Source organism: Lagenorhynchus albirostris, chromosome 11, assembly GCF_949774975.1.
Source record: "Lagenorhynchus albirostris chromosome 11, mLagAlb1.1, whole genome shotgun sequence".
NCBI lineage: Eukaryota > Metazoa > Chordata > Mammalia > Artiodactyla > Delphinidae > Lagenorhynchus > Lagenorhynchus albirostris.
Genome location: NC_083105.1, coordinates 83,880,407 through 83,894,491, shown reverse-complemented (window position 1 = coordinate 83,894,491; position 14,085 = coordinate 83,880,407). Strand labels below are relative to the sequence as shown.

At 39.7% G+C, this 14,085-nt stretch overlaps 1 protein-coding gene and 1 long non-coding RNA gene across 3 annotated transcripts in view; one reads left to right on the top strand and one right to left on the bottom strand.

Moving 5' to 3' along the window:
- Positions 1 to 14,085, top strand: part of LOC132529775 (uncharacterized) — a 112,391-nt gene that overhangs the window by 80,207 nt on the left and 18,099 nt on the right. The gene's annotated exons all lie outside the window — the stretch shown is intronic.
- LMNTD1 (lamin tail domain containing 1) overlaps positions 10,608 to 14,085 on the bottom strand; it is a 442,963-nt gene continuing 439,485 nt past the window's right edge. The window contains exon 18 of the mRNA XM_060166722.1: positions 10,608 to 11,557. Within this exon, the coding sequence (XP_060022705.1) occupies positions 11,537 to 11,557 (21 nt within the window). The 3' untranslated portion in view covers positions 10,608 to 11,536. The remainder of the gene's footprint in view (positions 11,558 to 14,085) is intronic.

Genomic DNA, 14,085 nt, shown 5'->3' with positions numbered 1-14,085 from the left:
CAAGTCTAACTGCCATGATAATGAATTATTAATACTTATCTGTTGACTCGTTGTACTTTTTGAGAATGATCTGGGTTTATCTCTTTTCCTTACGGACAAAATCAGTTACATTTTGGATAGATCCTTTGCTAATGTTCCCAAGTGACAATCAGTATTGAAACTCAAGAGGCACAGGCAAATGGCTCCTCCTAAAATGAAGAGACAGGAGGTAAAGTGGAATCTATCTCATTTCCATGGTTTTCAGAAGACGTACCTCTCCCGTCTCCAGAGCAAGCTCAGCGTGTTCTCTGAAGTCCCATCCTCCCAGCGCCTGCCTGGTGACTTTTATGTTTAGGCCCCTCACTTTGAAAAGGCACAGGCTTAGGAAACAGCTGTTCACAATTAAATTAATTATCATTTGTCAACAGCATTCTGAGCTCAGAAGTTCTGTGTTCGCAGAAGAGAAAGCTGCCAGGCCACGGTGCTCTTCAGAATGCGCCTGCACTTACATCACCCATCTAGTTTGGGAAGGCGGCTTTAAGGTTTTCAAAGCAGTGACAGTATCTTTGTAAAACTATTGTCACACACTCCACTAATCTTTTTCTCTTAACTTTAGAGCATTTGCTCATCATTTGTCTGAGATTTTATTTCCCTTGGATTTTGACACACCACTTCAAAATGGAAGACCAACAGCAGAGAATAAAGTGGGTATAAGAAAATCAGTGTGGTCCTCTAAGAATGAACACTTAACGGATGACGCTGAAGTTCCTTGGCAGTGACTCTGTGAAATTTAAGAATCAGAATTCTAACCATTTAACTCTTGGTTAAAACTTTTCTTTGCCGACGTAAGTAATCTGAAGAGCTAACTAATACTTGGAGGACCCAGAGCTTTAACTGTACTGACTAACCCTAAAGACTGTGTATGTTCACGTAATGCAAAGTTCAGTCAGGAAGGGAATTAACCTCAAACTTGAGAAAAAAGCAAGTGTGTTTAAGTTACCTGGGTAGGTACTTTTGAGTTCTTCTTCTTTTTTTTTTTTAAATTTTTTAATTTGAAAATGGGGGAGTCATTTAGAAAGGGGGAGTCATTTCTAAAATATTTAGAAAATATTTTATCCAATTAGAGTTTTCAGTTAAAGTTAAATCTTCTCCCTATTTTAGTCTAATTTATTTTATTTTAGCATTTTTGAACACCCCTCAAAAAATCCAACATGTAGAAAAGCAACATGCATGAATATGTTTCTTGAAAATAGGAAACATTTGGGAAGTGATTTAAATGTCCTATAGGTGAATAGAAAATAAATTATGAGATTTGACCCAATGGCCATTTTAGTTTATTATGAAGACTACGGAGCAACATGTACTGTGCTTATGATAAAATTACATAAGAAAATCCAATGATATTATTGAAAAACAAAAAGAAGGAAAAAACAGGATATAAAGATTGTTATGTACTGATTTCAAGTGTACCTGTTTCTGTAGCTTTCAAAATCTTTATGATATGGCTATAAATTTATTATTTAATTCAAAGTAATATATTAGACTTATTTTTATACCAAAGAGAGTCTGTGAAAACCTCGCGGATAAAATCTAAAGGAAACTAGAAAGTTTAGTTTTTGAAAAAACTATTTGAGTTTAAATTAAAAACCAGTTCAGCAAATCTCTTTTTTTTTTTTTTTTTTTTGGTACGCAGGCCTCTCACTGCTGTGGCCTCTCCCGTTGCGGAGCACAGGCTCCGGATGCGCAGGCTCAGCAGCCATGGCTCACGGGCCCGGCCACTCTGCGGCATGTGGGATCTTCCCGGACCGGGGCACGAACCCGTGTCCCCTGAATAGGCAGGCGGACTTTCAACCACTGCGCCACCAGGGAAGCCCAGCAAATCTTCTCTTGAGCTTCCTGCTCCACCTCCCCCCGACATTTGTTCAACATTTAAAGGTTTTGAATAAGCCTGTAATGTGTAATTTATTCTTCTGTAATGCTATCCCATATTTTTTCTAATCTCTCCTTTTTAAAAAGATAGCAAAATAAGCAAATAAACCCACAGTTAGCAAAGAAACACTGGATAATGATGGACATCTACAGTGGTTTTTGTTAGCTGCAAAAGAACTAGCAAAAGCTCCATTTGGCAATTTCAAAGAGCATTTACTTATGTTCATGAAATGTTCCTAACATAAGTGAATTTTAAACTGTAATACTTCCTTCAAGGACGTCATTTCTAAAACATGTGGCAATTACAGATCTTAACGAGGTGTATATTCTTCAGTTGCCAACAAACAAGAGTAACAAATTTATTATCTAGAAGGAGAAGATAAATTCACAAAATTTAAAAATGAAGCATTTACAAAGGTATGGGAAAAAGGAAACCTTATTTTATGGGGCTATGAAAGGGAACTAGAAATACGAAAATCACTTTTTAAGTTTTTGCGAATAGCTTCAGTTTAGAACTAAAGCCTTTCCTTTCTCTTTACTTTTGCACTATTAAACTGTTTTGCTTTTTAGTGGTGGGGAGCAGATATAGGGCCATCGACATCCTCTTAACGTTGAGCCAGCAGTCCTAGTTGAATACAGAACTTAATGAACAAGGATTTGTGAAGTTTCTGTGATCCTAGAAATATACTGAGTACTCTAATTAGTGCTTCTCTAACTTCAATGTGCCTACGGACAACCTAGGGATAGAATTAAAATGTGGATTCTAATCCGGTGGGTCTAGGGTGGATTCTGAGGTGATGGATTTCTAATAAGCTCCCAGGTAATTCAACGCAACTGCTCTAGAGACTAACATTTGACTAGCACCACAGAACACCAAAAGGCAAATTTGCATGCCTTTGAGAAAGTGAAATACAGTAGACAATTGGCAGAAGTAAACCCTCGCGCACTTGGCCAGATGTAAGTAAAGCAGCTGCAACAAAACTCCAGCTGACTGCTGGTGTCGGGGGCTGACGTTGACTGAGGATGAAATGAGAGCTTAAAGTATCTAGTTCAAGTGGCTGGTACCAGGTAGGTAACTGTATTTTCCTCTTCTTTCCATAAAAATAATTACCAAATGAAACGGTTAGGGAACACAACCTGATAACATTTCAGCATTTTATACTGATAAAATCAAATGCTGATTGGAGAATGGGCCAGTGGGTGTCATGTAGTGTGCAGAAGACATTACTTAATATACTTGAAATCAGTGTTGCTTTTGCTAGATGACTGGCTTTATTTAGCAAAAAAAGCTGGAAAAAGTGACTTTCCATAAGAGAAGTAAGAGGGAAGTCATCTGTGGACGTGGTGGGTAGGTGGAGAGTTAGAAATGGACTAGGAAGCTAAGGAAATGGGGCTAAGAAGGAAGGTTGATGGAGCAATATGCCTTTATAGGTGGAATGTCCTTGAGAAGTTCCGGGAGATGGTGTGATATTGTGATTTACAATAAGAAATATATATTTGGTCTTCCGTTCCTGGCACAGAGTTCCCCAAACCCTTGGAATTTCCTGTGATGAGAGCAAAGGTGTCTTTTGTCATGTTAATAAGTGACTTTTGGAAACTGTCTGAGGATGCAGGCTGGTTGCCAGGGTAACCAACCATGTGATTATAAGGTTGGACCTTTCAGTTTCACCCCCCTGACTTCCAAGGAGGGAAGGCAGGCTGAATTAATCACCATCAGCCAATGATTTAATCAATCATGCCTCTGTAGTGAAGCCTCCATAAAACGCCAGAAAGATGGGGTTTGGAGAATTTCTGGTTGGTGAACGCATGGAGATTCGAGGGGAGTGGTGTGCTCTGGGGGAGGTCATGGAAGCTTCTAGCCCCTCCCCCATACCTTGCCCTATGCATCTCTTTCATCTGGCCGGTCCTGTGTTATGTCCTTTTATAATAAACCAATAATCTAGTAAGTAAAATGTTTCTCCGAGTTCTGTGAGCCACTCTGACAGATTAATCTACCCAAGGAGGGGGTCATTGGAACCTCTAATCTATAGCCGGTTTGTCAGGAGCACAGGTGACAACCTGGACTTAGGATGGGTGTCTGAAGTGGTGGTGAGAGAGGGCATCGTATAGGACCGAGCCCTCAACCTGTGCGATCTGATAATATCTCCAGGAAGACAGTGTCAGAATTGAGTTAAATTGTTGGACACCCAGTTGGTGTCTGAGAATTGCTTGGTGTGGGGAAAAAACCCACACTTTGCAATTGGGTGCAGAGTCTTATATGGGAATGCTCAAAAGACTTCAGAACAGAGATGTTAAGACATTCAGTTCTAAGTTACTTGCTATGCTGTAGGCTAAATGACACAAATCCTCTCTATTGCCCCGAGGCAATGTGTCCTGGACACATACAGCCTTGTAGGAAGCACTTTGGGGTGTGGAGGATTCTGGTCATGTCCAGCCTGATGGTTGTGTTCAGCCTGTGGGAAAGGACAGCAGAAGGCAAGACAAGACTAGCCCATGTTGAATTCAGCAGGAGGTCATCAGTGACTTAACTCCCTAAACAATCAACAATCCCCAGAGATACTGGAGAGATGGGGGTTTCACATGTTGGGAGCAGGATAATGAGTCTTTGAGAACATTTAGGGAGTTGACAATTTACATAAAAATAAGGTGTTAATTGAAGCAGTAATGTGCACAAAAATATGGAATGGAGAGATATCATGTGACCAGAAATCAACTCGAAGACTTAACACACCTTAGATTTCACTTGAGATTTCAAACTATAGGGGAGTAAGAGCCATCATGGGATCTTGAACTGTAATGTGTTTAATTTTCACTTCGTAGATTTTCACTTTGGCAAAACTAATAGGACAGCTTTAGAAAAGCATATTGGTCAATCTGATTAGGACATTTTTCAAAAGTCTTTAAAATTAGAATATCTCCCTATCCCCCATGAAGTTTTTACCTGAAAATTTTATAAAACATAGGTTTAGAATAGCTCAAGCCAACTTTTCAATTTAGGTTCATACCTCCCATCCTTTCCCTTAATAAGATACCTTCCTCACTTCCTGAGACAGCTCCTTGAACAATTTCCCAATAGCATATTTTCATAATGAAGATTGACAATACACCATTTATTAGCTAGGGAACATGAGTTACATTGTACAGGTTGATATTGCCTTAACACTGAGGGGCAGGGGCGGGGGGACTGTTACACAGACCATGGCTGCCTTCTCTGAGTATTTGTATGCTTTGTTCTAACAGTAGGTGATGCAGGTGAGAAGCATTTTAAGAGGCCCATGCTGACCACGGAGACAGACCTTTACTCAAGCCAAAGCTCAGTGTAATCAACCACCATATTTGCTTAATGATTTTTAGTTTTTTTGTTTGTTTTTGTTTTTTGCGGTACGCGGGCCTCTCACTGCTGTGGCCTCTCCCGTTGTGGAGCACAGGCTCCGGACGTGCAGGCTCAGTGGCCATGGCTCACGGGCCCAGCCGCTCCGCGGCATGTGGGATCTTCCCGGACCGGGGCACGAACCCGTGTCCCCTGCATCGGCAGGCGGACTCTCAACCACTGCGCTACCAGGGAAGCCCGATTTTTAGGTTTTATAATGTACATGTATAGCTAGAAATGCTCTACTCCATATTTATTTTTTTCTCATTGAAAAAAAAAATTTTTTTTTTAAAGCCAGTCTTACCAAAAGCAAATTTGGAAAAGTTGAGGTTTCTTAGAAAAATAACTGCCGTATTATAGTGGGATAAATTCTATCTTTATATGTCACCGTCCAATGTACTGCCAGATTCCAACAGAGAATCTGGAATTGTTATTTCCCTTCTATAACATATGGGAGCAAGTTCAAACACTTGGCCCCAGAACACAAAGCTTATGATTTGGTTCACTCTCCTTTTCTTGCCTCATTTCCTTGTTCCTTCTTTTATTCCATCTTCTAAATGCACACCAATATGAATGACCATTTTTCAGAGCCACCCAGAGGCTTCCATTTATTTTCTGTATGTGATCAGCTTCCTTTTCTCCATTTGCTTGAACCATCTTCACTTGTTTCTTAAAGTCAGCTCCATGGCACCTGTCTGGTATTCATTCTCCAAAGAACACACAAGATTTTATATTTAGCTTTATTGTAGTACTTCTTTGATACTTTATTTTATTACAAGTATCTTTTCCACTGGTCTATGACTCCCATAAAAGCACAAATTATATTTTGAAAAATTCCGGTGCTTAGCATATAATAGACGCTCAAAAAAAATTAGTGATTAAGAATGCATGACAGGGAAAAATAAGTTTGCAAAATACAAACTCAACAGACAACTACAAGCCCTTCAAGACATGTCTCCAGCTAATCCACATAGATTTTAGTGATTTAAGGAAGAGGAGAAAAGGTTAAGGGCTTCCTGAAAGGTGGTTCTAGAAATTAAGAGGAAAATTATAATCTCTAGAGCTACTTATTGCTTCAGGGCAATATTTCAGATTTCCCTTGTTTCAGGTAAGCTGACAATATACCCCCAATAAAGGTAAGGTCACAGTTTCTTGCCTGTTGTGATGGGATTCTTTGAACATCAGGATTCACCAGCTGAATGATGGTGAATTGGGGATGTCTTAATTTTCCAAGATTGGGGCAGACATGCTCAGTTAAGATTAAAAGGGAAAGATCAAGTTAAAAAGAAGTATGTTTTTTTTTCTTGGTGATTTATACATAGTGTTGTTGTTTTTTTTAACATCTTTATTGGAGTATAATTGCTTTACAATGGTGTGTTAGTTTCTGCTGTATAACAAAGTGAATCAGCTATATGTATACATACATTCCCATACCTCCTCCCTCTTGCATCTCCCTCCCACCCTCCCTACCCCACCCTCCTAGGTCGTCACAAAGCACTGAGCTGATCACCCTGTGTGTTGATTCTTCCAATCCAAGAACATGGTATATCTCTCCGTCTGTTTGTATCATCTTTAATTTCTTTCATCAGTGTCTTATAGTTTTCTGCATACAGGCGTTGTGATCAGAAAAGATACTTGATATGATTTCAATTTTCTTAAATTTACCAAGGCTTGATTTGCGACCCAAGATATGATGTATCCTGAGAACGTTCATAGTGGTTGTTTTAAAATAAGGCCTCCTATAGAGAAGTGGTGTCTATGCCTCCTCCTCTTGAGTATGGGCTCTATAACTGCTTGACTAAGAGAACATGGCAGAAGGATGCTGTGTCATTTTCTGCATCCAGATCTTGAGAAATTGGTAGCTCCCACTTCCTGTTTCTTAGGACACTCACTCTTGGAACCTAAGTAACTTGTGTGAGGGAGCCCAAGCTGCCTTGTGGAGAGCAGTCAGCACCAATTTTCCTGCCATGTGAACGAACCATCTTGGGAACGGATGTCTTCCCCATGCTACCCCAGTCCCCGAGCCCCTTGTGGTTCCCCTGTTTTCAGCAGAGCAGGAAGTATGAGACACAAGCTTGGAAAGCAGTTCCTATGGTACTTCTGCTCATGGTTACAATGTTCCTCCTTCTAGACCTAAAATTATTATTGGTTGACTAATATAAATATAATGTGTAATTCAGGCAGAAGGTAGTATTATTAGTCACCTTTGCAATCTGTGGATATTAAGGCAAAATTTGACTGCCTGGCGATCCTGTTGGTCTCTTGCTTAGAGAACCTTTTCCCCTCTTTCTCAGGACCACAGTACAGACACAAACACAACCTATTTAGAACAGACAATACTGTTTTCAAACGATTCCTAAAGTTTTACATTTCTCATGCTGTGGTAACATATAAGCAACAGGCTTATATGAAATTTCACAGTATTCAACACGCTGAGACTGTCTTCAGCCTAAGAAAAAGAAAATATTAGGAAAAAGAAAACTCCTCTAAAAGTAAAATTTCTATTGCATCTGTTTTGTCTTGTAATGTATTCCAAAGAATATGGCTATGTTATGGATATGTCTATATAGATATATTTCAAGTCAGTATTTTTGTAAACATAGATAATTGAGTGGTAACCATTTACATTATCTGAGCACAAAGTTGTATTGCTACCACGCATTTTAAAACTTACTCAGATGGCTAGATTCTAAAGCCTCCTCTACTTGGACTTGGCATTAAGTGCCAAGGGCAGGAGTTTATCCCCGAAAAGAACTCTAGCCCTGACACTGATCTGAAAATTTGGATTCCTCTGCAAAGCTCTTTGGCAATTAACCAAAAATACTTCATCATCTGAACAGTGTTTATCCTTTCACAATTTCTTTCACTATTTCATGCCAAAATAATGAAGTAAGTGTGTGTGTGTGTGTGTGTGTGTGTGTGTGTGTGTGTGAGAGAGAGAGAGAGAGAGAGAAGAAAAGTGCTGGGGTACAGCTCAAAATGTTCACCTATTTTGGGGCGTATTCAGCGGTAGGTAAAGTTTTGGGTTTATTTTCATTGTAATTCATGTAGTTCATCCATCTGTAGATGATTCTGTTTCCCTAAACAGTGAATATTATTATTATTTTAAACATCTTAATTGGAGTACAACCGCCCCACAATGGTGTGTTAGTTTCTGCCCTACAACAAAGTGAATCAGCCATACGCATACATATATCCCCATATCTCCTCCCTCTTGCCTCTCCCTCCCACCCTTCCCGTTCCACCCCTCTAGGTGGACACAAAGCACCAAGCTGATCTCCCTGTGCTATACGGCCGCTTCCCACTAGCTAGCTATCTTACATTTGGTAGTGTATATATGTCCATGTCACTCTCTCACATTGTCCCAGCTTCCCCTTCCCCTTCCCCGTGTGCTCAAGTCCATTCTCTACATCTGCGTCTTTATTCCCGTGCTGCCCCTAGGTTCTTCAGAACCAAGTGACTATTATTTAACAATGATCATTACTCGGATGTTTTATGAAATAACCCTCACTGCTCCTGTAAGATGATTATAAGCAGAGTGCTGCTGCCAAATTGCAGAGGCAAAAATGAAGTAGTGAATTTCTGGGACCATGAGATAAAGCTCACTGCTGTCTAAGGCTGCTGAAGCCTAAATGATCAATCTTATACCTTTCATTCAGAAACTTAGGAAAACAAAATGCTCCAAACCCACATTCTTTCTTTGTAATCCCTGAATAGTCTTGCCTGAGTATTACCACTTAGGTAGTTAATGATTTGTACCAGTAGAGGTAGGTCATTCTTCCCCTTCCTGTACTGTTCTAGAGAGACTGATAGCCCTTGAGCAGGAAGATAGTTGAGGCTTGTGCTAGAACACTCCATGGTGATGTCACTGACAAGAAATCTACCACACTGAGCATTTATTTCTCTTTTTCTTGCAAGAGCAAAAGGTTATACACTTTCTGAGAGCTCGCTTCACAAAAACAAGCAATACTTAAATGCACCATATTTTTGACCACCCAGAGAGGAAGTGTTCTTACAGAAGAGCTCAGAGGGGATATTGTTGTTGATGAAGTGTCAATGAATCAGATATGTAGGTGAAATTCTTCTGAAGCTACACAATCTTCAAATATAAGGAAGACTATTTGAGCTGAAATATGTTTTGGATTAGGAAACCTCTCCTCAGTCGAGGGAAATAATTGGAAACACCTGAGGCTCACATGCCGTTTCTTTTATGTGTTTCTATCGCAAATCTTTGAGGGAAGGAGGTTGGGAGGGATGCCTGCACGGGTGAGGTCGCTTATTGGCTTTAGTTCCCAGAGCCCTTTGGGTTGTACATTTATACTCCCAACTTGAACACGATAATCACAAATGGAGGCAGCTGGAAGAGATTATGAACCATGAAATGTTAACTTTGATTGTACACTCTCGGATGCTCTTATTGTCTCCTCAAATACCGTGACTACACAGTTTCTATGGTAACTATGAAAAAGAAAAGCCTACACAATTTAGCCAACGTGTGATTCAAAGATCATACATAATGGTTCAGAGTGGCATAAGGTGTTATTCAGAGTTGTCTGAAAAGGTAGAAGTCTACTCCTAAGTGTCCAAAGACTAAAGAATTAATGTGATCAGTGTGACTTGGTGACTAGAAAATATTTGTGCTTCATCATTATGCATGGGTTAAACGTGAATCCTTTTTATCTCCAACCAAAAAGCATATGACAAATTATTTTCTCAAGAAATATAACTCTTCTCAGATGCTTTAGACTGGCATATGGCTTTTCTTCCATCTTGGAAATACTAATCTGATTTTACTAGAGTTTTGTTTATTTACCATTTTAACTATTTTTAAGTGCATTCACAATACTGTGCACTATTTCCAGAACTTCTTCATCATCCTGAACAGAGATCCTGCACCCCTTAAACAACAACTGCCCACTCTCCTCTTGCTGACGCCTGGTAAAAGCTATTGTACTTTCCACTTCTATGAATTTGCCTATTCTAAGTACCTCAGAAAAATGGAATCCGAATATTTGTCCTTTTGTGTCTGGCTTATTTCACTTAGCATAATATTTTCAAGGTTTACCCATGTTGTAGCACATATTAGCATTTTATTTTTTTACTGGATGAATAACATTCTATTGTGCGTATATACCCTATTTTAAAAATCCATTCATCTGCTGATGGACACTTGGGTTGTTTCCACCTTTTGTCTCTTATGAATAATGCTGCTATTGGTATACGTATATGTTTGAGTTCCTTGGCGCATGACTTTTTAAAAATAAAGTATTTTTAGCCCTTGATATTTGGATATAGTAAAACAAAACTCAATGATCACCACTAATGACCATTTTTTGGGTTATTTTACGTTTATTTTTTTAAACAGAGTATATCGGGGGAAGGTCCTCACTTTGCTTGCTCTACCTCACCTTCCAAGACTGTATATGCCCCATCTTCCTGCATATGTTACATAAATAAGCAGAAATTAAATTAAATGAAGCTGGGCTACCAGGTATAGACAGGATTTGTTCTCAGAAGCTGACGCAATCATACCTTCTGCGTATAAAGAGGGTCACCATTAAAAATGAGCAAGTTCATTAGTTTTTCAGCTTCTATACTCTTGATGGGTATAGAATAAGATTTCCAAAGACTAAGAAGTGAGAATTGTAAAAAAAAAAAAAAAAAAGTAGCTCTATCAGATTATTTAATTAAACCACTCTTGGCATTTCCTATCTGTGGGATTTTGTACCTAGTATCACGAGGTGGAAGAGATTATTTTGGCATTTGAGTTGCATGTAGGCAGGTTTAAAAACCCCCAACTAGTTACTCCATAGAAACTTCATCTATTACTTCCAGCCATTAAGAAGCCGGATTAATGCGTGCTTTTGGGAGACAGATTCCAAGTGTAGAGAATCAGACCACAAGATTCAGAATTCCTGAAACACGTGCTTTTGGAAGATGCATCTGCAGAAATGGCAGAAGTTGTCGACCTAACAGCTGGGCAGGGTATAAAAGGCTGAAATTAGTGACTGGGAAACTTCATGTGCGTAAAATGAAAACAGTGATGGTTTTGCTTTTGACCAATGTTTTTCTTCATAACAGCCTAGAAAGCAAATGTTTTAACTTGTCCACGAACTCTCTCTCCTGCTTTAAGAAATGGTTACAGGAAAGTCCTGAGGAATTATCTTTTCTAAAAGAAACCGTGTTCTCGCTTGCTGCTGGTTTCCTCTCCTGGGTGGAAGGCAGGCTGCGTCATGTCAGGCATCCTTGTGTTGTTCTCTAGACTTGGATATTATTGTCCTGAACAAAAGATAAAATGGCAATGCATGATGAAATATAATACAAACTGGAAGTATGTTGAAATTGTCATAGCAATATAAAGTAGAGATGATGAGTCTTTCCTTCTCATTAATCTTAAATTAAGACCAGGAAATAGCAGATCTAGATCATACTCATGGATGGGGGATGATAACAGGAGGGAGGAAATTATTCAGTGATGCCTCACCTTTTGCCAGGGTGAAAGGATTATTCATTTTGGTCTCCTTCTAACTCAACTCTGTAACTTGTGTGCTTGTTCAGGTTACAGTTCTTAGGCTGATTTGTGATGTGCAGGGTTTTTTGACTCCTAAGCAGCGTAGCTATTTCAGACTAACTGGTCATGGATACTATTTACTTCTGGTCTTAAATACGAAGATCAAAATGATTCTGAGACAACCAGCTTAATGACTTGTTTCTAAATGTTCACACCCTTCATTTCCTTCTTGGTGGTACTTAAGTAGTACCTAATTATCTCTGCCATTAAATATCTAAGAGGTGCCCTAGATTTAAAATATACCAGGTAACATGCACACAAATGTAATAAAGAAGAGAAGGTTTTGTTTCTCTGTTTGCAATTGCTTGAGTCTTCTCTAGGAGACTTAGCAGGAGACTCCTCAGCCTGAGATGTTTATGTTCTACCCTCCTCTGTGGAAATGGAGCTGGACACATCTGCATGGGCATGTCGTTTCCTTTAAACGATGGAATACCTCTGACCCAGCATGGTGAAAAGTCTAGATTGCAGGTCTTTTTATTCCTCCTGTACGGCCTAGCCATGGCACAGTAAGGTGAGGCTGGGAAGACAGAGGACAGGGTAGCTGACAGACTTTGAAGGAAAGAAGTTATAGGAAACAAATATTCATGAAATTTCAACTGACTGAAGAATTTTGGAAATAGACCACTTTGAGGGCAGAGAGGAGAGAGATATTAGTACATATATAGAAGGAAAATATAACAAAATACAGATAGAAAACACTGACATCAGAAAATTTAATCATTAGACTTTCAAAACTCCTTTAGCAAGGTTTCATATTAAAAGTATTAAATATTAGTCCTCCTTTCTATGCTGCTAAATACTGACTCTTAAAACTCACTATTTATGAGTTAAATACTCACTCATAAAAACTGTCCCCAGGAGGAGAAATTGTTATGGAAGGTTCTTGTCAGGGTCCTAAGAAAGTTTCAGTGAAGGGCTAGAAGGACACCCCGTGTTTGAGTTGTCCAGTTTGGTCCATTCAGAACAATAAGTATTGTGTGAACACATGTCAGTTCATGGAAGGACGCTATCACTGGTACTTTATTAGGAGTCCTAATACAATACACGGGAGTATCTCGTAAATGTAAGAACTTTTGCCAATTGTGAACTCAATATCCCATGCTTGCAATTTTGGTGCTGTCTTCCCAGGTCCTAATCAACTGCATACTCTTGAGGACAGTGCTGGTGATATGTAACAAGTCCCACTTCTGCCCCTGATCCTTCTTCCCTCTTTATTCTCTATCCTAGATTGTCATGTCTCCTAGCAATCTGCGAGTTCATGTGCCAGGTGGGACATGATGTGGCCTTGCTAGAGTTCTCTTCTCTAACCTGTGGAAAGTTCTGTTTCTGCAGCATTCTGTGGCATTACCCATCTGCACTGCCCATTATTCAGACAGCAGAACTCTCACACATTCCTCGCAAAGAACTAAGCAAAGAGAGCTTTTGAGAGCTGTGACTCCAAGTGCAATGGCATGGAGTTATTCAATTGTAGCCTAGACGTGATTAGCAGTTAAAGAATCTAGAGATTGAACTTTAATTTTCTGTGTTTGTACCAATAATTGACACTCTTAACTTAGCAATTTTGGAAATAGGACTTGAATCTTTTTTAGTGTGTGGAGAAGTCTTAAGATTCTCACGGTAGCCAACTCCTTTCTTGTAGCTCAAGACAATCTTTATTTATTTATTTATTTATTTTTGGTTGCATTGGGTCTTCATTGCTGCAAGCGGGCTTTCTCCAATTGCAGCGAGCGGGGGCTACTCTTCATTGTGCGAGCTTCTTATTGCGGTGCCTTGTCTTGTTGTGGAGCACGGGCTCTAGGCGTGTGGGCTTCAGTAGTTGTAGCATGTGGGCTCAGTAGTTGCGGCACGTGGGCTCTAGAGTGCAGGCTCAGTAGTTGTGGTGCACAGGCTTAGCTGCTCTGCGGCATGTGGGATCTTCCCGGACCAGGGATTGAACCCATGCCCCCTGCATTGGCAGGAGGATTTTTAACCACTGCACCACCAGGGAAGTCCCAATCAAGACAATCTTAATGCTTGATTAGCAGAGTGATGTGGAAGAGCGTTGGCATTAGGCTAAGATTCTAGTCTTCACTTTGCCAGTTCCTATCTAAGTGACTTTAGGAAAGTCACTGAATCTCACTGAGCTTAAGTTTCTTCAGCCATAAAAGGGAGATAATATCAGCCCTACCTACCTCATAGGTTCAAACAAGATAATGTGAAAACCGTGAAATCCTGTACAAATGTGTAACAATACGAG